Source organism: Harpia harpyja, chromosome 13 (assembly GCF_026419915.1).
Source record: "Harpia harpyja isolate bHarHar1 chromosome 13, bHarHar1 primary haplotype, whole genome shotgun sequence".
NCBI lineage: Eukaryota > Metazoa > Chordata > Aves > Accipitriformes > Accipitridae > Harpia > Harpia harpyja.
The window spans coordinates 24,282,891-24,306,044 of record NC_068952.1 but is presented as its reverse complement, the minus strand read 5'-3'; the positions used below and the strand labels follow the sequence as shown (position 1 = coordinate 24,306,044).

The 23,154-nt window shown below is 42.8% G+C and overlaps 1 protein-coding gene across 12 annotated transcripts in view; it reads left to right on the top strand.

Moving 5' to 3' along the window:
- The window catches only part of CMTR1 (cap methyltransferase 1), a 46,252-nt gene that overhangs the window by 4,046 nt on the left and 19,052 nt on the right, over positions 1–23,154 (top strand). For 4 of the 12 annotated variants that reach the window (XR_008237913.1, XM_052805766.1, XM_052805771.1 and 1 more), the window contains exons 3-12: positions 467–1,208; positions 2,362–2,423; positions 3,257–3,346; positions 4,503–4,610; positions 5,608–5,812; positions 14,790–14,924; positions 17,382–17,524; positions 19,900–20,058; positions 21,443–21,535; positions 22,276–22,347. Coding sequence is in view for 9 of the 12 variants with exons in the window: in XM_052805766.1 (XP_052661726.1) it covers positions 467–1,208; positions 2,362–2,423; positions 3,257–3,346; positions 4,503–4,610; positions 5,608–5,812; positions 14,790–14,924; positions 17,382–17,524; positions 19,900–20,058; positions 21,443–21,535; positions 22,276–22,347 (1,809 nt within the window). In the remaining 3 variants the exon portion in view is untranslated. Of the gene's footprint in view, positions 1–466; positions 1,209–1,884; positions 1,984–2,361; positions 2,424–3,256; positions 3,347–4,502; positions 4,611–5,607; positions 5,820–7,680; positions 9,038–12,226; positions 12,399–14,789; positions 14,925–17,381; positions 17,525–19,899; positions 20,059–21,442; positions 21,536–22,275; positions 22,348–23,154 lie in introns of those variants that run through there. The other 8 variants (XM_052805769.1, XR_008237914.1, XM_052805767.1 and 5 more) reach the window with 8 other exon arrangements.

Below are 23,154 nucleotides of genomic sequence, written 5' to 3'. Positions count from 1 at the left end.
TCTTGTTTATATTCTCCCTGTATTTATGGAGAACTGTCTCTTTTTTTTTTTCTCCTTTTTCTTTTCTAGTTGCTTCTTGAATTTCAGGTGACATAATTGTCAAGAATAATTACTGCAATATTCTATGTTATTCTCTTTTTTTTGTTAGTTCTTATTACTGAAGCTTTTGGGCAGTTTTTTTCCCCTTAGAGTTCATTCTTTTCCTTCTGCACAAGCACATATATTAATGTTGTTCTTAGTGCTTGTACACAAAATCTGTAATGCAGGAATAATGTATGGTAGATAATATAATGCATTAACTGGGACACTAAGCCAATACATTGGATATTGCAAGGTTTATTTAAGGAGGTGGCTTGTTCTGATTGCAACACTGAAGAGGTTGGATATGTTTACAGTTGCCAGAAATAACTTGCAGAGGACTCTGTGACTGCATATTAAATTTTGCTGATTCTCTTTTCATTTGCAGAGTCTAAATGGAGTCTGGCTTAACAAACAGCGCCTGGATCCCTCAAAAGCCTATCCTATCGCTGAAGGAGACCGTATCCAGTTGGGAGTGCCTTTGGAAAACAAAGAGACTGCTGAATATGAGTATGAAGTAATTAAAGAGGAATGGGAGAAAATCAGACCATTTTTAGCCCAAAGGAATGACCTGGGGAAAGCTAAGAGTTCAAGAACTAAACGTAAATTTAGTTTGGAGGAATTGGAGACATCTGGATCAGAAGGCCCTTCAAACTCCAGATCCAAAAGAGACAGAGTATCCTGTGACAATGAACCTTTGGGTGAATCATGGGGAAGGGTAGAAGAGGCCAAACAGTTAACAGAGAAGATGGATGTCAAGCTGCCTTTTCCTGGACCAAGTGAGGAGGATAGTGGTCCAGCGCATAGTAGCCCTGCCCACTCTGAGAAAGCCGTGTCTGTCCCCCATAAGGACCAGAAAGGCTCTGGTCTTGCACAGTCATGGAGTGGCTTGGAAATGCTGAGGAAAACTCTAGTAGATATAATGAAGTTAAAGGTCAAAGTGCAGGAGAAGCAGACAGCGGTTCTGAATGTGAAGCAGAAGCGCAGGAAGTGTGCTCAGAAGGAGATCCTGGCAATGGAGCAGGAGCTGCGGGAGTTGCAGGACCAGCTGTGCATGGAACAAGAGCATCATCAGCAGCAGGTGGAAGAGCTGGAGAGGACATTCTCTAAAGAGCAAGAGAAGCTAGAGGTATAATGGTGGTAATCTTTTTGGCCTGTGTTTTTTCATTTTTATGGAATGCCTAATATAAGACATTGATCCAAAATAAGATCTTGAACCACACAGTAACACAAATAATGTTTGTGTGAATTACTCCTGTTAAAATTGTCATGGAAGTATTTCACTTCCAGGCATGGGTACCAAAAGAAAGTGCAGAGACAGAAGGGATTGGGCTCCATGGGGAATTAGGAAAAAGGCGCAAAATAATTTTAAAAATTTTAACAAACAGGTTCATTACAGCAAGATAGTAAAGCTTTTCAGTTAGTAAAAAAGCATGTTTTTGAATAAAAAAAGCAAAAGTCTCTGCCTGATTTCCTGTGGTTACAGAGAGGACAAGTTGAAAAGTATTCACCTTAAGCGTGAATTTCTCTTGGTATATGGCTGAATTAATACCCAGTTTGCATAGCAAATCCATTCCTTTTCCAATCAAGTGAGTTATTGTATGCCTTAATCCCTGGAGGGAGGGAGGGGGGTTTTTTCATATTTCAAAAAACCCTTTCTTGCAATCTCTAAGTGCTTTCAAGCAGTATGTGTATGTTAAGTAGCTTTTTTAGATAACAAACTGAAGTCTTTCTATTTGAGTTTGCTCAAAGTATGGTTTAAAGGAAGTAAGAATTCATTTTGGAGTGAGTTTCGTAATTTATCAGTTCCTTTAAAGTCTGCTGCTAAAGGCAAGATACCTGTATGAGAAGTACAGAAAGTCTGGAGTTGTACGCTTAGGCACAATGGGAAGTTCAGCTGGAGCTGTAAGTATGTCTGACCTCTCTGAATGTGCTCAAAGATAGAGTTGCAGCTTTTTCTCATGTTTAAGCTGTTGCTGACCTCTTTGGTTCTACGAACATGCTGGTGCCTTTAGAGCTAGAGTAATGTGGAGGTGTTCCAAGTATGTAACTGTAAATGATATATCCATTTTAACTCTTCACAGTAAATGATAGCTCTGATTTCTGTCGTACATGTGTAATACTAGAGTGGGACATCTCGGGGTCTGCTGAAAATCAGCGTTGTTTCTTTAAGCATATCCTCTAAAGAGAGTGTGCAAAGTAGTCATTTTCTGTCCCTTGCTTTCTTCAAGTCTGTGTTTTTTCTGTGTTTTTTTTTTTTTTTTTTCTTCCCCCTCCCCGGGGGAATAAAGTGGCAACATGGGGAGGAGAATCTGAAGGAGCAGCTGGCCCAGGTCCTGCAAGAGGCAAGTAGTTATGAGTCTAGGTTTGGTCTAACTGTGTAACTAAGATATTTAAATCTTTCTCACTGCTGTGGCCTCTTGGTAGAAGACGAGGACTTTGCCTTAGGTGCAGATTGGATGATCTTCATCTACAGACCAAATTTCTGTCAGAAAGTGGCAGACCTCGCTTTGTGGGAGCTGTTATTTGCCAGCAAATGTTGTGAGAATATGCACTCAGATTGAAGGCATTAAGTAGCTGCCATGTTTTTTTTTTTTTTTTTAATTTTAATTTGGTCTTTGGGCTGGTGGGCTTTTTTGTGAGGTCTGTCTGCTGGGTATCTGTTTCGGGGTAGTTGTTTTGGCAATTTTAACCAGATGAAAAAAATTTCACTCTTAGTTAGGAATGTTTTTGAAAGAGATTGCCATGCACTTAGGTTTCCTAGGCTTTTTCCAAAAGGCCTTTCCTTTTGGAAAGCTAATCTGAAAACAGCTTCAGGTAACCCTGCATACAGTGACAGGTTTTTGTGATCCTTATGTGTCAAATACCCCTTGATACTCAAACATCTCAGATGCACTCAAAATGGTGACCATAAAACCTAACTGAAATGAAAGAGTAACCTGGGGGAGGGAATGAGAAGTGCCATGACACTGGGAAGGTCATAAATAATTGGCACTACATTCCAATTTCAAGTTAAGGCTAAACTGCCTTAACACCCCAATTCATATATACATATGTTACTCTTTTAGGAGGAGATCAGGGGAAATGAGTACACTGAACCTCATGATTATGGCCATGTATATTTAATAGGATAGCTTATAATGGCACTCTTATAATTTCTGGGATGGTATTGTTATAGCATCATGCTTTGATGGAAGAACTGAGCCGCAGTAAAAAAGATTTTGAGGAGATAATTCGAGCCAAGAATAAAGAACTGGAAGAAACCAAGGTAAGGAATAACTGAATACTCTGGTTTATTCATAAGTGAAACATGATATGCTGCAGCAGAGGAAATGGTTTATTTCACATTTGTCTTGAGTGTACTTTCCCTCCCATAGTGAAAAACTCCTGTATTTTGCCGTGGCAGCTGACTCTAGTTTCCAGGATTGGGAGAGGATACACCATGCCCTGTTCATAAATTAGTGTTGAACAGTCCTTACTAGATCTTTCTCAATCATAAAGAAAGCCCAGAGCACCTGAACTGTGTGTTGTGCGGAAGTGGGCCCATTCCACCCTTTCTTTAAAAAAAAAAAAAAAAAAAAAAAAAAAAAAAAAAAGAGAGAGAGTGTGTTTTGAAAAGTGAGGTGCTTCATTTTCAGTTAAGAGTGCATTCAAGTAAAACTGCAGTGTTCCAGCAGTCCTACAAGGGAGTGTGGGGTTAAAACAACGTGGAATTTGAATAATGAATGAGATAAGCCACACTTCTTCCTGCTCTTGACACAAGGTGATGAGTGGAAAATAATTAAGGAGATCCTTTCCTGTGTCTTACTCTTGGAAATTATTACATTATCCACTTTATGGTTTATGGTTTTTTTATGTCGTCTTTGCAAGTCTTGCTGTTTCAAGTATAGCTTCAATAGGAAGAATTTCTCTGTTATTTTTAGAAGATAGAGCAGGTACCTAGGAGCCTAATTTAACACCAAACAAAAAAAAAATATTGGGCAGTTAAATGCAAGTAAATGTTTAGAATTCTTATGCTTCCTTTTTTTAATATTTGAGGTATTTTGCTCTTTATGTAAGACATCAAGAGAACTCTTCTGTTGACTTAAGCCAAACTCATGCCAGGAAGAGGTTGAAAGAGATTATGAAAAGATTCATGCAGCTGGTAGTTTCTTTAGGCTGAAGGGAATTTTGGTAACAGCTGCTGTTCTTGCTTGTAAGTTCTCTACAGCGGGTGGGAATATTCTCAATACTGCTGTGACTACAAAGAGGAGAGAGGTTACAGATCTGGGTATATAATAGACACAGACTTAACATGTGGAGACTTGCAGCTGTAAGATTTGCTACCTGTACTACCTTCCCCTGCACATGCACTTCCTGCCAATATTATATTGAGTAAAACCTTGTTCTTTGTTGATACATGACCATATGTACTTTTCTGCTAGGAGGAGAAGGAAAAGGTGAGAGCCCAAAAAGAAGAGGTGTTGAATCAGATGAATGATGTGTTGGAGAATGAGTTGCAGTGCACGATCTGTTCTGAGCACTTTATTGAGGTATGTTTAAACCGGTATGGGTTTGCCAGTAAAGAAGAAACTTGAGAAGCTTTTCCTACTTCTATTAAAGCAATATTCAAGCTTATTTCTTTACTTTGTTAGTTTAACAGTCCCAACAGACCCACAGTGAGTTGTGGGTAAGGTTTGGTCCAGAAATCCATTCTGTCTGCCCTAACTCTTCTTCTGGGCAGCAAGTTCAGCTTTAATGTCTCTACCTGCATAGAGATGAGTGCTTAATCCTAAGATGCTTATAGGCTTGCAGCAGTTCTGGGTGTTTTTGAACTGGTGCTCTGAGCTGCTGCTGACAGCCTGCCTGAGGAAGAATGATTTTGTAGTGGACTGCGCTTTAAGTTGACTAGAGTTGGACTGCTTCAGGTTTAGATATAGGAAGAGGTTAGTAAAGGAAGGGAGGTGTAGTGTTCAGTCAAGTCCTGAACCGTTTATATTGTTCAGATAAACTCTTTCTTTGAGAAATCGGCCTGCTTTCATTTGATTCTAGAAGTGATAGACTATGCCTGAAATGTAGACTGTTATTTCTGTTTGTGTTTTGCTAGAACTTTGGTTTCATTACATTCATTTCTACTACAGGAAACCTGATGTGTTAGCCTTGTTATAATGACTTAAGAGCTAGCTGAAATTTTAATTTCTGGTTTCTCAGTAATTTAAGATGCTATTCTGCAGTATCTGAATTTTTCCATAATTTATACTTTTCAAATTGGGGAAACTTATAATAGAATTACTTCTTTTCATCTGTGTTTCTGACTTGCTGTGATCTACGGTGAATCCATTAACCAACTTGTAAAGCTTGTCTGCAGTCTGGCATGGGAGAGTTTTTGTATGTAACCCCTACAAAGGCTAAAGAAAAGGGGCTTTAGGCTTCTCCCCGCCCTTCCCTTATGGGAAGTGTTCATCTAATATTTTTCTGACTTAAGTATTTTTTTTCTTGACAATGCTTGTGAGAGCACGCTGATAAGTAACCTTCCTTTGAATTCCACAGGCAGTCACTCTGAACTGTGCGCACAGCTTCTGCTCCTACTGTATCAATGAGTGGACGAAACGTAAAGTGGAGTGCCCTATCTGCAGGCAGGAGATCAAATCAAAGACACGCTCTCTGGTGCTGGATAACTGCATTGACAGGATGGTAGAAAAACTGGATGTGGAAATGAAAAAGCATCGCCTGACCCTTATCAGAGAGCGGAAAGGTGAGAGGTGGGTGGATGTGGCATGATGAGTACAATCTCTCATTCCATTTATTTTGTACAGCTTTGGCACCTATATACCAAGGACATGCTCGGGGAATGCAGCAGAAACACTAGAAAGTTAATTTTAAGACATGTTGTGTAACTAGTTTTACTGCACAGTAAAGTAAAATTAGTAAAAAGTTTGGAAAAAGACTTCGGTATGAATTCTGCAGTCGAGCGGGACAACTTAACCATGCTAAAGGTTATGCTGTTTCAAAGAGATCGCTAAATAAAAGCAAAACTACATAGAATGGGCCTTGAAAAACTTACCAAGCACCTTTTGATCAACTATTGACTACAGCATTGCAAAAACTCAGCAGACCAGTGCCTGATGAGAAGCTCTGAATTCTCTTCTGTGTGCTAGACTTGTGCAGGAAATCTCTGAAAGGAATGTTGGTGTGTGTTGTGTAAGTGTATGGCTGAACTGGCAGTTGCTCTGCCATGTTAATTTTTGTGGAATTAAAGCCACTGTGGCTTAAATGCATAACCTCTTGCCTAGTTGTAGCTAAAAGACTGTGCATGACAGTGACAGCTTGAAGTAAAACTCCAGTATGGGGTATTCCTATTCTGCTTCCCTTTTCCAAGTTTGTTTCTAGAACACTTGACACTGGTATCTAGGTGCTGAAATGTTGAAGTCTTTTCCTGCTACCCCTTAACAAATTCTATTGCTGTGTTCCCTTAAGTAATTGTCTTGTTTTCCCCTCATAGAAGTGAGTGCATGATCCTTCATTTTGCAATGTGTGAAGCCTTTTACCTAATGAAAGGTGTTTTTGAAACATTTCAGATTCTCCATGGTGACATAGAATGACATCACTAAGCAGTGTTAGTTCAAACCCGAAATTATAACCTATTTAACCAACTCAGTCTGATTCCCTCAGGAAATGCTACGCTGCTCAAAGGCTGTCCAGCTTGGCTTTGTGAATTGCTTTCACCTCTGCAGAACTGACACTGCTCTTCTGTAATATGCACCTCTGCAGAGTATGCTGTAGCACTATTGAAGTGTCTCATCAGGTAGCTAATGGTGATTAGATGAAGTGGTGCCTTCACTGGAGCCCACTTCATTTCTGTATGGTAAACCAGTGGTCTTCATGCTTGTTTGAACAAAAAGGAAATAAGCTCATAGCCTACCTTCATATGCGATAGATGCTCTAATTATATAAATGACTATTAGTAGGAAATCATTTAGCTTCACTGTGACACACTTCAGGAGGAAGGATGAATTTTTTCTGCGCAGTCTTTTTATTCAGTGAAGGAAACATTTTGATTGAGACAAAGATAATCGTGTCTAAACATGAATTCCTACAAAGAAACCAGCTGAAAGAGAAATAATGATGCAAAGTGGCACTTGAGAAGCTCAGTCAGAGCTTCCCAAGGGCCTTAGCAGAATGGGCACCAGTGGAACAGCTTGCACTCTTTAATTGTATGGAGATTTTGATGGGGCTGTAAGTGTCCTGAACAACCATTACTTGTTTGAGAGCTCCTTAGCACATTTTGTTCCTTCCCTCTTACTTATCTGGCAAGGCACTGTAATAGTTAGCCACTTCCATTGCCAACTGTGTGCCAGTGAAGGGATGGAGAGTGTCTCCTCATTTGTGCTCTCTTAACAGGAAAAGGCATATAGGAAACTTATGAAAACAAACAGACAAAAAACCCAACCCTTTGTCTTTTAATGCTGAAAATGGAAAAGAAAAAGGCCTATGCCCTGCAGCTTGAAAGACCTATTGCAAACCGACAATGAGAGGCTATAAGTTTCAAAGAGAACTAGTAATTTAGCATTTGTGGGTACAGTGGTCACTGCTGACTTTTGTATCTGTGTGTTTTGAATGCAGAAAAACAGAAAGTGTTGGTGAAACCAGCCACAGACAATGACAGCAGTGTCATTTCTTCCATCTACTCCATCTTGTTGATGAGCAGTTGTGACAGTGAGGACGGTGAGGAGGATTCTTACTATAATGAAAGCTACTACATTCTCTAAACACTGTTACTGCAGACTCATTTGCCCAGAACCAACCTGATGGTGTTTGGTTGACTACTGCTGAATGAGTGGACTGGACATCTGGAAGGAAAGACTCTATGAAGAGGCTGGAGCTAAGAACTAGCAGCATTTGGAAGAAGGACCTTATCTTTTAAATGAATGTACAGAAGCTTGATCTCTAAAAGATAATTGGGATTGTGAGAGAACGAACTGCTGTTATGCTGGATGGTTGACATACAAAACCTAGGCTTCCATGATCACCTGTGACCTGCTTGGTGTAATGTAATAGTTTGTATGCATCACTGCCCTTAGTGAGTGACATGTTTAAATGTGTACATCAGCTTCCCTTATTTCAGGCAGCAGAGGGAATGGCCCAAGCTATTTGAGAACTTGGCCATCCCCACCAGCAGGCAGGAGCAGTATATCAGGAAAAAGTGCCAATGTGGGTTTTCCTCTTGAATTTCATATGGCAGCTAGAGTCATCCCAGGCCTCTGGCAGTAAAGGTAACAAAGGGTGGATTATGGACCCTGTCAGCCTTAAGTGCTTAAACGCATTGTAAGCTGAGCTGCTGGCCATCAGTTTGCTCTGTTGATGTTACTCATTTTCTGTTAGATAGGGATGGAGAAGATAAAAGCTTCCAGAATTCCTTAGCTAGTGCTCTTTTCATGTAGTATCTTTGGTTTGTTCCCTCTTCAGGCTTTTGCATAAAGGGTTTTAGAATTGGGAAGCAGTGCATCCGGAAGTTATTAGCAACGACTTCAGAAACCACATATAGTTCTTGTCGGCAGCAGAGAGGAACCTCTGCCTCTTCAGAAGTGCTGCTGTCTGAATTAGTGAAATGGCCCGTTGGCAGGGTAGGAAAGCAGCATCTGTAGGCAACCACAAGGCACAGAAGGAAGCATTTAGTTTTATTGTTTACAAAACACTGCTGTTGAGCTGTGGGTTGTACTACCCTCACAGCATATCACTTATCCCTAAAAGACTGAGCAAGTCTTGCCTCATCCTGTCATTAATTTTTTCTGTGAAGTTCCATTTTCAGTGGCATACGCTTTTGACTTCGCTGTTACATGAAAAAGACTGTTTTACACTGTGAGAAGAGGATGGGGGGAGCCCTTCTCATCTGTAATATTTCTTTGGCTATTTGTAGGTACTTTCTTGTTTCTATGTTTATTTTGTTTAAGAAGGAAAATATAAATCCATTTCTGCATTAGTCTTCCTTGGTGCAACCACTGAGATGAATGTCTTTCTCCTAGTTGTCTTAGATTTTTTGAGAAAACACAGACTATCTCACTTCATGTTTTGATTACTGTAAGCAGTGTGACTATTTTAAAGTTATTTGAAAGGCTTCTGTATTTGGGAATTGGTAAAAGACAACCCAACTCTTCAAGGCTGTGGCTACCCTAATAGACACAATCATACCTCTTACCTTCTTCCACTAAAGAAAGATCCCATTAAAAAGGTGCATGAATGATGATGCTGTCCTAAGGAAGTAGTGCATTCCGAAAGGTTTGATTGGTAGGACTTAGAGGAGGTAGGCCTGATCTGCGGGCCAGGCAACTTTCTTAAAATCTTAGTGTAAGGTTTCTTTTGTGAACGAGTCATTACATCTTGAGTTTTCCTCTTTCCTTTTTAATGTTAATTTTCTGTGTGTGCTCTAGAAAGTTTCTTTCGTGAACATCATGCTCTCTAGGATGTCTGAGAGAGCAGGGTTCCTCAAAACGCTTGTGAAATAGGCTGACATTGGAACAGGCATTCCCAATGAAGAGGAGTAGGAGGAAAATACTCTGCTTACCTAGGACTGCAAATTCTTCTACTGTGTATCTCTTTCCTGTTGCTGTGCTTTTTTTGCTCATTTCATTTCACCAACATATTTATTTTGTTATGTTGGTGTTTATGCATATTGCAGAGAAGGATAACTCTTCTCCTAGTAATGTAGTAGTTCTTTGGTGTGATTACTGAGTGTGTCCTCTTTTCACTAGAGTATGAAGAACATAAGTGGTATACCAAACCATTTCCACTGTTACCGGTAGGTGCACAGTGTGTAAAGGTCCACAGAGAGAGGTTAAGTAATAATACTGTTCACTTGCAAAAGCATTTCACTGATGAAAGCAGACCTCTCCTCCCAGTTCGCTAAGTTCATCAGTAAAACTACTATCAGATACAGAGCTGATGACTAGACATACAGAAGTGTCAGGTGAACTGTTGAGCTTCTGGAAAAGATGTCCATATTTGTAATACTGTGCTCTCCTTTGGTCTAAGGTCTGCATCCTTTCTTCTACTTAATTGTGCAGCTGAATGTCTCCTTGGAGATGTCATGCCTGGAACTGTTACCTGTTTTGGCATGGCATTGAGCACTTTCAGTCTCGCATCCAGGATTTAGGTTACAGCTCTGAGCTAGTCACAGTTGATGCACAGCAGGCTTGATGCAGGTTCAAGACTTGCTGCTTTCTGTTGGAAGATAGCTGTCATGTAGTGTGATAATCAAATGCTTTCAGAGCAATATATTGTTTATCAACATCTGCAGGAATAGCAGGGAAGGAGTGCTAATGGATTGTGGAATGGGACTATCACAGAGGGATGGTGTGCTGTTTAACTCCTGCTGATCTATGGATTCCAGGATCAGTCTGACAATTGCTTTTGTTGCACATGTAATCTGCATGTGTAATCTACCACATTAGTGCTTGGTGAGCCTTAGCAACAACTGTTATTTACCTTTGCAGAACATATAACAGGCAATTTAATAATTCAGCCATGCCCGCATACCCCCCCCCCCCCCCCCCCCATTTAAGTGTTTTTTTCCAAAGATATGCTCTGACTAGTCTGTGTTTTGCTTCCTGGTCACAGTCCTTCCTATGGCCAGTCCCTTTTGCCATATGTCGTGGTTTAACCCCAGCCAGCAACTAAACACCACGCAGCCGCTCACTCACTCCCCCCCCCCCCCCCAGTGGGATGGGGGAGAAAATCGGGAAAAGAAGCAAAACCCGTGGGTTGAGATAAGAACGGTTTAATAGAACAGAAAAGAAGAAACTAATAATGATAATGATAACACTAATAAAATGACAACAGCAATAATGAAAGGATTGGAATGTACAAATGATGCGCAGTGCAATTGCTCACCACCCGCCGACCGATACCCAGCCAGTCCCCGAGCGGCCAATCCCTGCCCCCCACTTCCCCGTTCCTATACTGGATGGGATGTCACATGGTATAGAATACATCGTTGGCCAGTTTGGGTCAGCTGCCCTGGCTGTGTCCTGTGCCAACTTCTTGTGCCCCTCCAGCTTTCTCACTGGCTGGGCGTGAGAAGCTGAAAAATCCTTGACATTAGTCTAAACACTGCTGAGCAACAACTGAAAACATCAGTGTTATCAACATTCTTCGCTCTGAACTCAAAACATAGCGCTGTACCAGCTACTAGGAAGACAGTTAACTCTATCCCAGCTGAAACCAGGACACCATAACTTCATGTATTTAGACACGTACCTTACAGCAACTATAGATAATCATAAACTACACTTCCCAAATACTATACTCCTGTCCCTTGGTGCTGCAGTGTTTGTTTTGGTTTTTAAGACTAAGCATTTGTGCTTGTGTGCTGAGCGTACAGCCCCCTGGCTTTCAAGCTTAATGCAAAGCACAAGACAGCTCCAGTAGCGTTTGAAACCCTCATGACAAAATAATCTATAGCTATGTATTAGGCTTTTCTTGTGTGAAAAGCTTTATCATCACTGGCTTTACAAAACCTGTTCTGGCCCCACTGAAGTAGCGGAGCTGTAGGTAATTAATGGTATGAGGTGCCTGGCAGTGAGCAGGCTATATAGGCTGTCCTGTAGGCAGACAGCTGCTTCGGAAACCTGCGCTGCCTCCAGCCAGCACGGCCGGGCCGGGCCGGCGGCCGGCAGGAGGGACCGGGGCGTGCGGCCGGCGCTGCCGCGGGGGTGCCCTTAGTAGGTAGGTCTCCTTCAGAAGCACAAAAAAGCGCCATTTTTCTCAAAGTGCCACTTTTAAGGCAGGGGCCGAGTTGTTTGTGCGTTAACACACTTTATATACATTTTTATATACAATATAGTTACAAAAACTACGTATGTATAACGTTTTCCGTAGAATTTCAATATATTTTCACCCCTACCTCACCTCCACCGCGAAGGACTGAGGCCGCCGGCTACCTGCTTCCCCAGAGAGCCGGGCCCTGCCCGTGGCCCGCGGCCCAGGCCCGGCGGCGAGAGGCGGCGGCCATGCCGCGGCGCCGCCGGCGTTGCTTAGCGACCCGAGGGGGCCTGGCGGAGGGGGCGCCGGGCCCGCGGTCGGGTTGAGGCTGCCCGCGGCGCGCCTGCGGGAACGGGCCCCTCGGTGCCGGCGCGGGCGGTGCGTCACTGTCGCGCGCCGGCGGGGAGGGGAGGACCCGCGGGAGAGGGCGGGGCGGCGGCGCCTCCGAGCGGGGAAACGAAACCGCCGGTGGCGGCGCGGGAGCGGGCCCGCATCCCTTCCACCCCACCGCCGGGGCCCTTGGGAGCCGGAGCCGAAGCCGGTCCGAGCGATCTGCCTGCCGCCGCCCCGCCGCCTCCCCTTCCGTGAGTGCCGCCCGGTCCGGCGGAGCGCTGTCCGCGGGCGCTGGTCCCGGCGCGCGCGCGGGTCAGCGCGGGGCGCGGCTGCCGGCAGCTCGCGCGGGCTCCCTGCCGCCTGCCCTTCGCCTGGGGCGGCGGGTCCGCGGCTCGGCCCGCCGCGCCCGCGGCCCCCCGCCGGCTCGTGTGGTCTCTGGTACCGGGAGCGGGGGGCTGCGGGGCCCCCGGGCGGGCGGACCCTCGGGGCGGCCGCTGCGGCGTGAGCGAGAGGCTGGCTGAGGAGCGGCCCGCAGGCTGCCGTGGGGCACCAGCAAGGGCTGTGCCCGCGAAGCGCTCGCCGGGCGGTCGGAGGGGTGCTGCGCGCTTGTGGAGCGCGGATCGTGGAATCCCCCTGGGGTTGTGCTCCGAAGGGGCTTTGCCTTACAGCTGCCCCTCTCCTGAGGGACGGGGTGTTCCTGAACTCATAGTTAGTTTTGCGAAGTTTGAAGTCTAGCAGGAAAGCAGATGCGCGGGGGGACCTTAGTAGGGTTAGGAGGGTGGAGATCTTGAGAGGAAGCTAGCAGTGTTAACCTGATTAAGCGTGCATTAACCTAGTAAGAGAGTATCTCAGAAGAAATAGAAAATTGCTCTCAGTTTGTCAGAGGGAAGTAAGCAAAGGAGAAAAAAAAAAAAGAAAAATCCTGAATTGACAGAAGAGCAGATAAATATGAGTTGGCTGTCAATAAACTTTGGGTGGAAGGGAATAGTGCCATAGTGCAGTGAAGGAATTAGGGAATTAGCTGTAGTACAGTGAAGTTGTAGGATGATTTTGCAGTCAGAGTTGTGGGGATGACGAGAAGCTCAGCATGACCCGGCGATGTGCGTTTGCAGCCCAGAAAGCCAACTGTATCCTGGGCCGCATCAAAGGAAGCGTGACCAGCAGGTCAAGGGAGGTGATTCTCCCCCTCTACTCTGCTCTTGTGAGACCCCACCTGGAGTACTGCGTTAGTTCTGGAGCCCCTGACATAAGAAACACATAGAGCTGTTGGAGCGAGTCCAGAGGAGGGCCACGAAGATGATCAGGGGGCTGGAGCACCTCTCCTGTGCAGACAGGCTGAGAGAGTTGAGGTTGTTCAGCCTGGAGAAGACAAGGCTCCGGGGAGACCTTATAGCCAGTACCTAAAGGGGACCTACAAGAAAGTAGGAGACGGACTTTTTTACAAGGGCATGTAGTGGTAGGACGAGGGGTAGTGGCTTTAAACTGAAAGAGGGTAGACTTAGATTAGATGTAAGAAAGTTGTTCTTCACTGTGAAGGTGGTGAGACCCTGGAACAGGTTGCCTAGGGAAGTTGTGGATGCCCTGTCCCTGGAAGTGTTCAAGGCCAGGTTGGATGGGGCTTTGAGCAGCCTGGTCTAGTGGAAGGTGTCCCTGCCCATGGCAGGGGGGTTGGAACTAGATGATGTTTCCAACCCAAACCATTCTGTGATTCTATGAATAAAGGAATTGGTCTTAAGCTGCCCTGTATATGTTTGTGGAAACCAGTTTGATAACAGAGGGTTTGAATTGGTGGCCTAGGGCATCTTTTCTAGCCCAGCATTCCTATGTAGAATAATAACCACCAATAGGTTTTTATTGCCTTTTATCAATAGCAGGGATGTTTAGCTAGTGATCTACGCTTCTGTGCCTTTTAATTTTCACCTGCTTTCCTGTTCTTTGGTTCTTGTTCTCTGCAGGCCTTCCCAGCTAGCTTCTATTAACTCCGTCTTAAATGTTAGTCCTTTCTCTGGGTTTATGCAAAGTCTATCAGCCACATCCAGACGCTTGATATCTTGCCAGTGATTCCTGGTGAAAAACAAACACCCCCCAGCTTGCGCGCACATATTTAATAAAGTTCTGCTATAGAAGTCATGTAGGAAAGCTCTTTTATTAATTAACATTTGCAGAGGTGATGCCAGAGGTGTTCTGAGTCTCTTGTGAGAAATTGGTTCCACCTTACATGTTCTCCATGAGATTGATCTTATTTCCTCATTTTTTTTGGTGTGTTTGGATAAAATGAACCTTTGATTCAGTAGTAGTAACCAGCTGTCGTGTATTTTAGTTACCTAAGTGCTGACGTCTGGGTTGTTTTCATCTACTAGCATTTAATGGTAAGTAGGTTGTAGAAATGGTTTGAAATTCACGTCATCCGCAATAGGGAAGCTTCTGCATAGATTTCGTGTTTGTTTAGTTAGACTAGCTATTAAAAGAGGTAGGTTCAAAAGAAGCCAATACTTTTACCCAAAGCAAACTTAAGTTGAGAAGTGTTAATACTGAATAGTCCATAAAATGATCTATACCACCATGCTGCTGCGTCTTACCCTTCAGCATGCAGGAGAAAGTTATTTACTTAATGTTTACCAAGTGTGATCATCTTCTTTCAGCAAAAATGAAGAGAAGAACAGAACCTGAATTTAGCAGCCCCCAAAAGAAGCAGAAGAAGAGGATAGAAGACTTGGGATTAACTCTCAGTTCTACTTCAGATGATGAAACTCAATTTAGTAATCATACTACTCAAGGTGAGGTTGGAGATAAGGTATATGCTGCTGCGGGGAATCTAAATAGTAACTAGGAATTGAACACATGTCTCCTAAATCCTAATTGATAGCCTGAAGTTCAAGGGCATACTCTCTCTTTAGGAGAAAAACTACATTACTGTTCGCCACCTTGGATTTGTGTGAATTTTTTTAAGCTTTTTTAAAAATCTCCTCTAAACAGTTTGGTCTGGTAATTTTATGCATTCAGACATAGAAAATAGAACTTGAAGTAGGTGACAAGTGCATGGTCCAAAGCTGTAAAGATTCTTGTAATACATGAGCAGCATTAATCTTTTCAGTCTCAGCAGTTATTTCTGTTTTGGAAACTTTCAGTCGTGAGGAGTTGTGGGTGTTGTGCTGTAAAGAAACTTCATAATCCCTCATTGTTTAAAAAATAAAAATAAAAAAAAATTGGTAATCTTTTCACACTTTTCCAGATAGGAGGAATTAAGATGAATACAAAGGGCAGGTTGACTGGGACTCCTGACATCGTAGCACCATCTCTTTTGCTGGGTCACTGTGCTTTTGGGGGAGGGAGGGGGGAGTTGTGGGAGCTTACGGGTGTTTGATTTCAGAAAGGAAAACTGTTTCAGAGTTAACTAGATTAATTGCCTGCTTTTTCTCAAGTCCGAGTGTGCTTTCTCACCTGGAGGTTGGGGTATACCAAAGATGAGGCAAGCAAGTGCCCTACACAATAGGTATCGCTGTTGTGGGGCGCTTTAAACTCTCCCAGGATGGCACTTCAGGTTGCCTCACAGTCCTGCCTGCTATTTCTGAGTCTTGGGCTTTCCCGTGGTCATAAAGTGTTAGTGAGAAAGGGCCTGAACACAGAAAGAAGCCTTCATCTTGTGAAAATGGGACATGGGTGGGTCAGTTTGGGAGTAGTTATAGTGACAGGTTATGGTGTGTGTACCTGTCTGGCAAGGCTGGAGGTGAGTGAGGAGGTTAGTGGTGCAGGGTGTCAGGGCTGGGGTAGGGAATGCTGTGTGCACTCAGGGCTGAGCTAAAAAGTTCAAACCAATATTTTTTAAAAGTTTTTTTCCCCTTTTGATTATTGAGTTCATATATGGGTCAAAATAGGCTGTGAGCCTTAATGTTTAAGAAACAAGTTGGTACAGTTTAAGGACAACATTTTGGATAGGGTTAATTGTTTAGTAGTCTGTTACACCCATTGTGGTATCCGAGGAAAGAAAGAAGGTTGAGGGAGAGAAGTGATTTGAGATCTGATCTCAGCTGAGCATGGCCTAGCAAATGTTAAAAGCAAGAAGAGTTGCGAAGGGACTTTCCTGAGATTTGTGTGGTCGGTATTGTGTTTGAGGCATATCATGAGCCTCTGGAAAATAAGTCATAGCTCAAAAGCAGACAGCAAAATTAATTGAAGCTGTGTACTGGAGAGGCAGAAAGCAGTAACTGACCCTAAAGCAAAACCCTTTGTGATCCTGTTCATATCTAAGAACTTTGTGAAGGAAAGAGAAATGTAGCTTGTGTGACACACGTTTGAAAATCAAGATGGATATATAATATTGCAAACACAAGTTAAATCATAGTCTTCCTTGTTTTCAGCTGGAAGCATCAAAGGCTGATACTGTAAAACTCTAGCGTAGTAGTTATGTGGGGCACAAGTCCTGAGTCTTAAAAGCTGATAGTTCAGCAACAAGGATTGAGCAGACATTGAAAAGGTCTCTGTCAGGGTATTTGTAAACTAGGTTGGTGTCTTCTGATGTTATCTTTCACTGGGGTTTGTATGCATCAGTAAACCCTAGAGGTGAAAAACTGTCTCATTTGCTGTAGTGAACTTGTGGATCCTCGCTACTGAGGTGGGTAGTGGAGACAAACTGAAGTTTAATATGGGGACTAAGGGATTCAACTCTCTCTTCTTTCTGCAGTGTTGGCCACTTGGTAGATGCCTGTGTACTTGATGTGGATTTTTCATTAAGTTAGGGATGCGTTTACACCTGTAGTTAGGTAGGAAACTGAGGAAAATACAGTATGTTTTATCATGGTGTCAGTAATTGTCATTATTCTTGGGAGGGAATCTTTGCAGACTTTCTCAGCTCCTCAGGATCATTGCAAAGGTCAGGCACACCACAGTGTACTATCATGGTCATGCTGTGACCTGCTTTGCTGCTGTAATGGGGTTTGCTCAGCCCTTTGGGGGGCTTGGAATCCATTGGCTCAGAGAGGTTGTGTGCATCCCTGAGACAAAGGGGAGGATAACCAGGTGATGGTTCCACAGCGTATTTTATATTACACCTGTATGCTTCCTGTAGCACATTTGAGATACTGAAATGTCCCGAAATGTCCTTTCTATGTGTGTGTTGAGAGGATTTAATGAGTCGCATTGTATAGTTCTTAATGTGATTACTGAGATGTCTTTCTTCCGTTTTCTTTTTATTTTCGTACTCACTTTTCTCACTTCTTTTTTTTGTTTGTTTTCAGAGTCTTCTAGTAGCAGCAGTGGGTCTGACAGTGAGAGCGATGAAAAAAGACCGGTCTTCAGCAATGAGTTCAAACAAGACTCTCTTGTGGAGGGTACTTCATCTCGCTACTCAATGTATAACAGCGTCTCCCAAAAGCTCATGGTAGGCCAAAATAGTTTTGGACCAAACTATTAAGACCTGATGAGAGCAAAGTGAAAAGACCAGTCTGTTTTATGAGATTCTGATTCTGATCCTCCCAGTAGCATGGTTCTCTGCTTCTTTCAGCCAGCTACTGAGCAATTGGGTGAGGCTGAGAGAGAGCTTGGTTGAAGGGGGTCTGTTAAAAAAGAAAGTTGATTCATGTTCAATGTCTAGGAGCAGGGAGGTGATTGTGAAGGGAAGGATCTCTGGGTCAGGCAGCTTGCTGAGCTTGAAAAGAGAGTCCTACTGTGTGTTATTTTGCAATGCTTTGAGTTAACAAATGCCTTGTAAGAAAGGCCTTAACAAATTCTGTCATCAACATTAATTTCTTTGGTCTTGGAGGCTGGCTGGCATATCCTTGTAGAATTATTACTTTAATTATTAAAGTATTTCTTTTTCTTTCAAGTAGTGCTGCTCTGCTTTATGTAAGGCCAGAAATTTCTTGGAAAGTCAGGGAGTTGTGAATGATAGTGATTGTGACAACTAAACTTTGAAGGTGATCGCCAACCCCTTAATTGCACAGTGTTAGTGTGGGGAAGAAAGTACTTTTAGGAAGTTCCAAGAAAATGGTTGACTGTCTGTGTCTCATGGTAGTCCCAAATTCAGCAACTTGTTCCTGAGTTTAAAGGCAAGAGTAGGCTGTAGAGGAGTATCTTTCAGTGCATGCTGTTACACTTATTCCCTGATGCAGATGTCGTCACTGTGGTATTGTGAGTATCTCATAATCCTGAAAGAATTTCCATTCTTGATAACAAAGAAACAAAATTTTATTTCCAAGGGCAGCAGAGAAGATGAGATGTATAGTTGTGTATTACTTGAAATGTGACAGGAAGTTTGGGACTCAAGGGGGAACTGAATTTGGGTCTCCTTTTGTTCTGTGCTGGTGCTGTACTCACAGGAGCAGGGGTCAGCAATCTTTCCATGGTGGTAGGCCAGCTTGTACCTGCCTTTGCCAAGTTAGAAGTTCAGTCTTCTGCTAGAAGCTGGGAAGTCCTAGCTGCTACTAGCAGTGGAAACAGGGAGATACTGCCTCTCAAGGAGGTGGAATGCTGCTGACCTTCTACATGAAAAAAGAACTTTCAGCTCTTGCTGAGTTCAAAACTCAATGGGATCCAGAGGCTGAGAGTTGCTGATTGTGCCTCTCTGTAGATGAATCCTGTTGCTGATCATTCAGGATCTGTCCATGTGCATTTTTGGCACTGGACTGCAGTTTGCTTATCATAGCACAAGACTATCTTTCACTTGGAGAGTTCTCTCCTGAGCCAATTAGGATGTGTGCTTTCAATCACCACAATACAGGAGCTTTTACTACTGAATTTAGGAGGCTTTTGTTTGTAAGGCCTCATAAATTTGAATATAAAGGTTGATGTGATGTCAGGTCTAGTTGAATGATTTGGTAGCATTAGGTAAGTAGAAGGGAAATAGTCCTTGATTACTAGATGTGCAAAATTCTGTCCTCAGAAAACTAGTATATAACAGGCTTGGTGGCTGTCACATTTGGTGTATGTATTCCAAGATCTGATTCAGAGCCAGGTAGCAAAGGCAGTGGGAAAACACCATGTACCTTTGTGTAAAACCTGTCAGATGTTCTTCTGTTGTTTCTAGTACGGATTGGTAATGAACAGTGTTTTTATTACTTCTCAGAGGAAGGAGTATATGGATAACATTAATTCAAAGTGTAACTTAATCCTTAAGTCTTTTATTTACTTATTGTCTTGTAGATGCATACTGGAGGGAGTGAAATTGACTGCATTCATGCTTTTTGTTGTTGTTCTTTTGTTGCTAAAATTTATGAAGGGAGAAGCCTGAAAAGCTAGCAGTTAATGAACATACTTCTTTTAACCTGAGAGATGGGAATGCGTTTCAGGAGCAGTGTGTCTTGCATTCCTCCTCTGAGTTTTAGGTGAAGTTTTAACTGATGCTTGAAATGTATGTGAGTGCATGTTCACAACAAAGAATATCATCACAACGTGAATTTTTTCCTGTGCCAGCATCTCTTGTTTTATGAACCTTCCATGCTTACTGAACACTGTGATGAATGGCTCCAGGCTCCTCACTACTTCTTCCTCTGAGCAGGCTGTTCCCGCGTTACTGAACCTTTTGTAATTTGCTGTTGTCTCAAACATCGTTCTTCAGATCTAGTTTTTTTTGTGTCCTGCCTTGGTGAAGTGAACTCAGTATTAAGTCCTGAAAGCTACAACTGAGATTAAAAATGCTCAATGTCTTCAAGTCACTTCAGGGTGATGTGCCATTTTCCCTGCTAGTCTTTGGCCCCAGTAGTAGTACAGAAACTCAAGTCCACTTGCCTCAGTGTGCTCCCTTTGCTTTCTTTATAGGCCAAGATGGGCTTCAGGGAAGGAGAAGGTCTGGGAAAATATGGCCAAGGCAGGAAGGATATTGTTGAGGCCTCCAATCAGAAGGGAAGGAGAGGCTTTGGGCTGACCCTCAAAGGATTTGATGGGGAGCTCAATATTGATTGGCAGGACGAGCCAGAGGTAAGTACTTACTGTTTTGAATCCCTCTTCTATTGCTGTATTAAGGATTTGCTCTCTGGGAATGATCTTTAGTGTTGTCTGATACAATTGGCTACCATTAAGTGGCTCTGCTGCATAGACCCAGGCCTTATTTTGTCCCAAAACAGCACAGTAAAACTTGTTTTCTGTCACATGTATTAATGTTCTGGCACAAAACTGGTTTTAGATGGATTGTTGCTGTGGTCCGTAGGATTTGTTTCTGAGTTTGCTGTAGTGAATGTGATTGAAAATTGTTATCATGCTCTTTTGGGTTTACCATTTTTATTTTGTTTATAATTTTTCATGCCTGTATAGGTGATTTTTTTTTTTTTTAAGTCTTTTCTGGGTGTATTTAATAGTCCCACATAAAATGCTCAGATGTTCTATTCTTGTGTCTTGTCAAGCTCTTCAACAGGGAAGAACATTGGGAAATAGAAATAGTTGTCAGGAAAGTAAAGCCTAGTTATTTGATGTGAAATAGCTGCTGTATGTTTGTATTTAAAAAGAAAAAACACAAACCACAACACTGAATCCTAGGGATCTGGCAGCTGGAGAGTAAGCCAGAAGGTCCCAGCCATTGTTAGTCAAGGGCAGCAATGGTTGTCAAGTCATGCATGGTGCATGTATAGTACTTCGCTCTCCATTCCTTGTATTGTTTTCAGCAGTTGAAAATAATATCAGAGGTTATTCCTTGAGAGTCAGGAATTTGAGACCTGTTCTGTAGGCTCATTGGTTTAGGTCTCATTCTCCAGTGTATTTTTACAGCTCACAGCAGTTAAGTGTTATGTATGATTAACCCTTGTGGATGATACTACTATAATAAATATAAGAAGGTTAGTAGATCTTAGCAGCCTCTCTTTGTGGAGGAGTAGCATCACTTTGATCTTAACTGCTAAAACAATTCCTTCCCAAGATTATAAAAATTGTTTGAAGCCTGAATTAAGTTGTGGAATGAGGGAGCCTTTCACAAAGAACTAGGAGAAAGAATGTGTAAAGCACCACCAGGAAGTGTGGGTTTTTTTGGCAACTGTCTCTTTTGCTGTGTCTCTAAAATGTACTTTAAGAGTACTAGGTTTTTGCTTTGTCTTGATTATTTATCAGACTCTAATGAGGAAAATGCTGTGGGTTTTTTTGTGGTGGAGGTTTGTGGGGGGTTTTTTTTTTTTTTGGTTTTGTTTTTTAAATTTTAAATCCAAACAAATAAGACATTTTAGACGAGGAAAAAATGACTCTGTGGTTGGCTCTAAAGTCATGGCATAACCCCTTATGCTAGGATTGGGAGGCAAATTTGGGGGAGCAATTACAAAAATTGGTATATTTTGCTAGCAAAAACGTCTTTGGCTCTTTCCATGTCTTGTGTTTGCAGCCCAGTGCCTACGAGGAGGTGGACTGGTGCCTTGAGTGTACCACAGAAATCCCTGATGCCCAGGAGCTGAAGGAGTGGATGACTGTGGGGAAGGTAGTTTTTTACATCTTGGTACTTACTAGCCTAAGATGATGCAGCAACTGCGTTTCAGGAACTCAGCCTGAAACAATTGCCTTGTCAAAGAGTTGTAGAATAACCTAGGCTGGAGGGAACCTCTGGAGATTGCTAGTGCAACTTGCTGCTTAAAGGAGGTCCAACTAGATAAGGTTGCTCAAGGCCTTGTTTGGTTGAGTTTGAGTATCTCCAGGGATGGAAATTTCACAACCTGTTTGGGCATCTGTTTCGGTGTTTGATAACGCAGTTGACAAAAGAAAATTTCTGTATGGCTAATTGGCATTTTTTGTGTTGCAGCTTGTGTCCATTGTTTCTGGTCCTATTGCTGTTCATCTCGAGCAGTCTAGATCAATCTTCTCTATATCCTGCCATTAGGGTACTTGTAGACAGCAATAGGATCTCCATTTCTCCATTCTGAACAAACTGTTCTCTCAGTCTCTCCTCGTATACTAGGTGCTTCTGCACCCTCATCATCTTGGTAGCCCTTTTGCTGGGCTTGCTCCAGTATGTCTGTCTTGTACTGGGGAGTGCTAAACTGGATGCAGTATTCCACATGTGGTCTCAAGATGCCTGACGGGAGAATAATTCCTCAGCCTGCTGGCTATGTTTTTGCTAATACAGCTTAGTAGGTGGTTTCATCCATTACTGGTATAGGTTGCATTCTGCAATGACTGATACCATGTTTGCTAATTGTTATTTGTGTTCTCGTCCTGTTCCAGAGAAAGATGGTGATTGAAGATGAAACAGAGTTCTGTAGTGAAGAGCTTTTACGTAATGTCCTGCAGTGCAAGGTGAGTCTCCTTCTTTAGAGAGGAACTGAAGTTTTGGGGAAGCAAGTGAAATAAATAATTGAAGAGGATTAAGTAGTTTACTTAGGTGATTGCCAAGAGCTCAGAACATCCTGTTTCACCTCCGTGCCACTGGTATGACCTAGCATCCTGGTTGTTACTGTCTGTTCAGCAACCTGTTTTGCACTTCAGGCTTCAAAGAGATGCATGAAAACAGTCTCCCTTTCTTAGTCCAATTGAGAGGCTGAAGACTTGAATAAGCTAAGGAAATAAGATCCCTTTCTTCTTATGTGTTCCATCTTCCCTCCTAGATTTTATCATGCCCTTGTAAATTGCAGTAGAGTGTGAGGGTGTGTGTGTATGTGTGAGAGAAATACCTTAGGCTGGGACTGCTTTTGAGGTGGCTAACCACATTATCAGGCTCTGGAGCTAGAAGTACAGAATTCTTCAGTGTCACTAAATTTGCTTAAGAACTGGGGTGGCTTAGTGTCATGGTTTAACCCCAACAAGCAATTAAGCAGCATGCAGCCACTCACTCACTTCCCCCACAGTGGGATGGGGAAGAGAAATCAGAAGGGTAAAAGTAAGAAAACTTGTGGGTTGAGATAAAGACAGTTTAATAGGTAAAACAAAAGCCGCACACACAAGCAAAGCAAAACAAGGAGTTCATTCACTATTTCCCATCAGCAGGCAGGTGTTCAGCCATCTCTGGGAAAGCAGGGCTGCATCACACATAGCGGTTACTTGGGAAGACAAAATGCAATAACTCCGAACATCCCCCCCCTTCTTCCTTCCCTCAGCTTTATATAC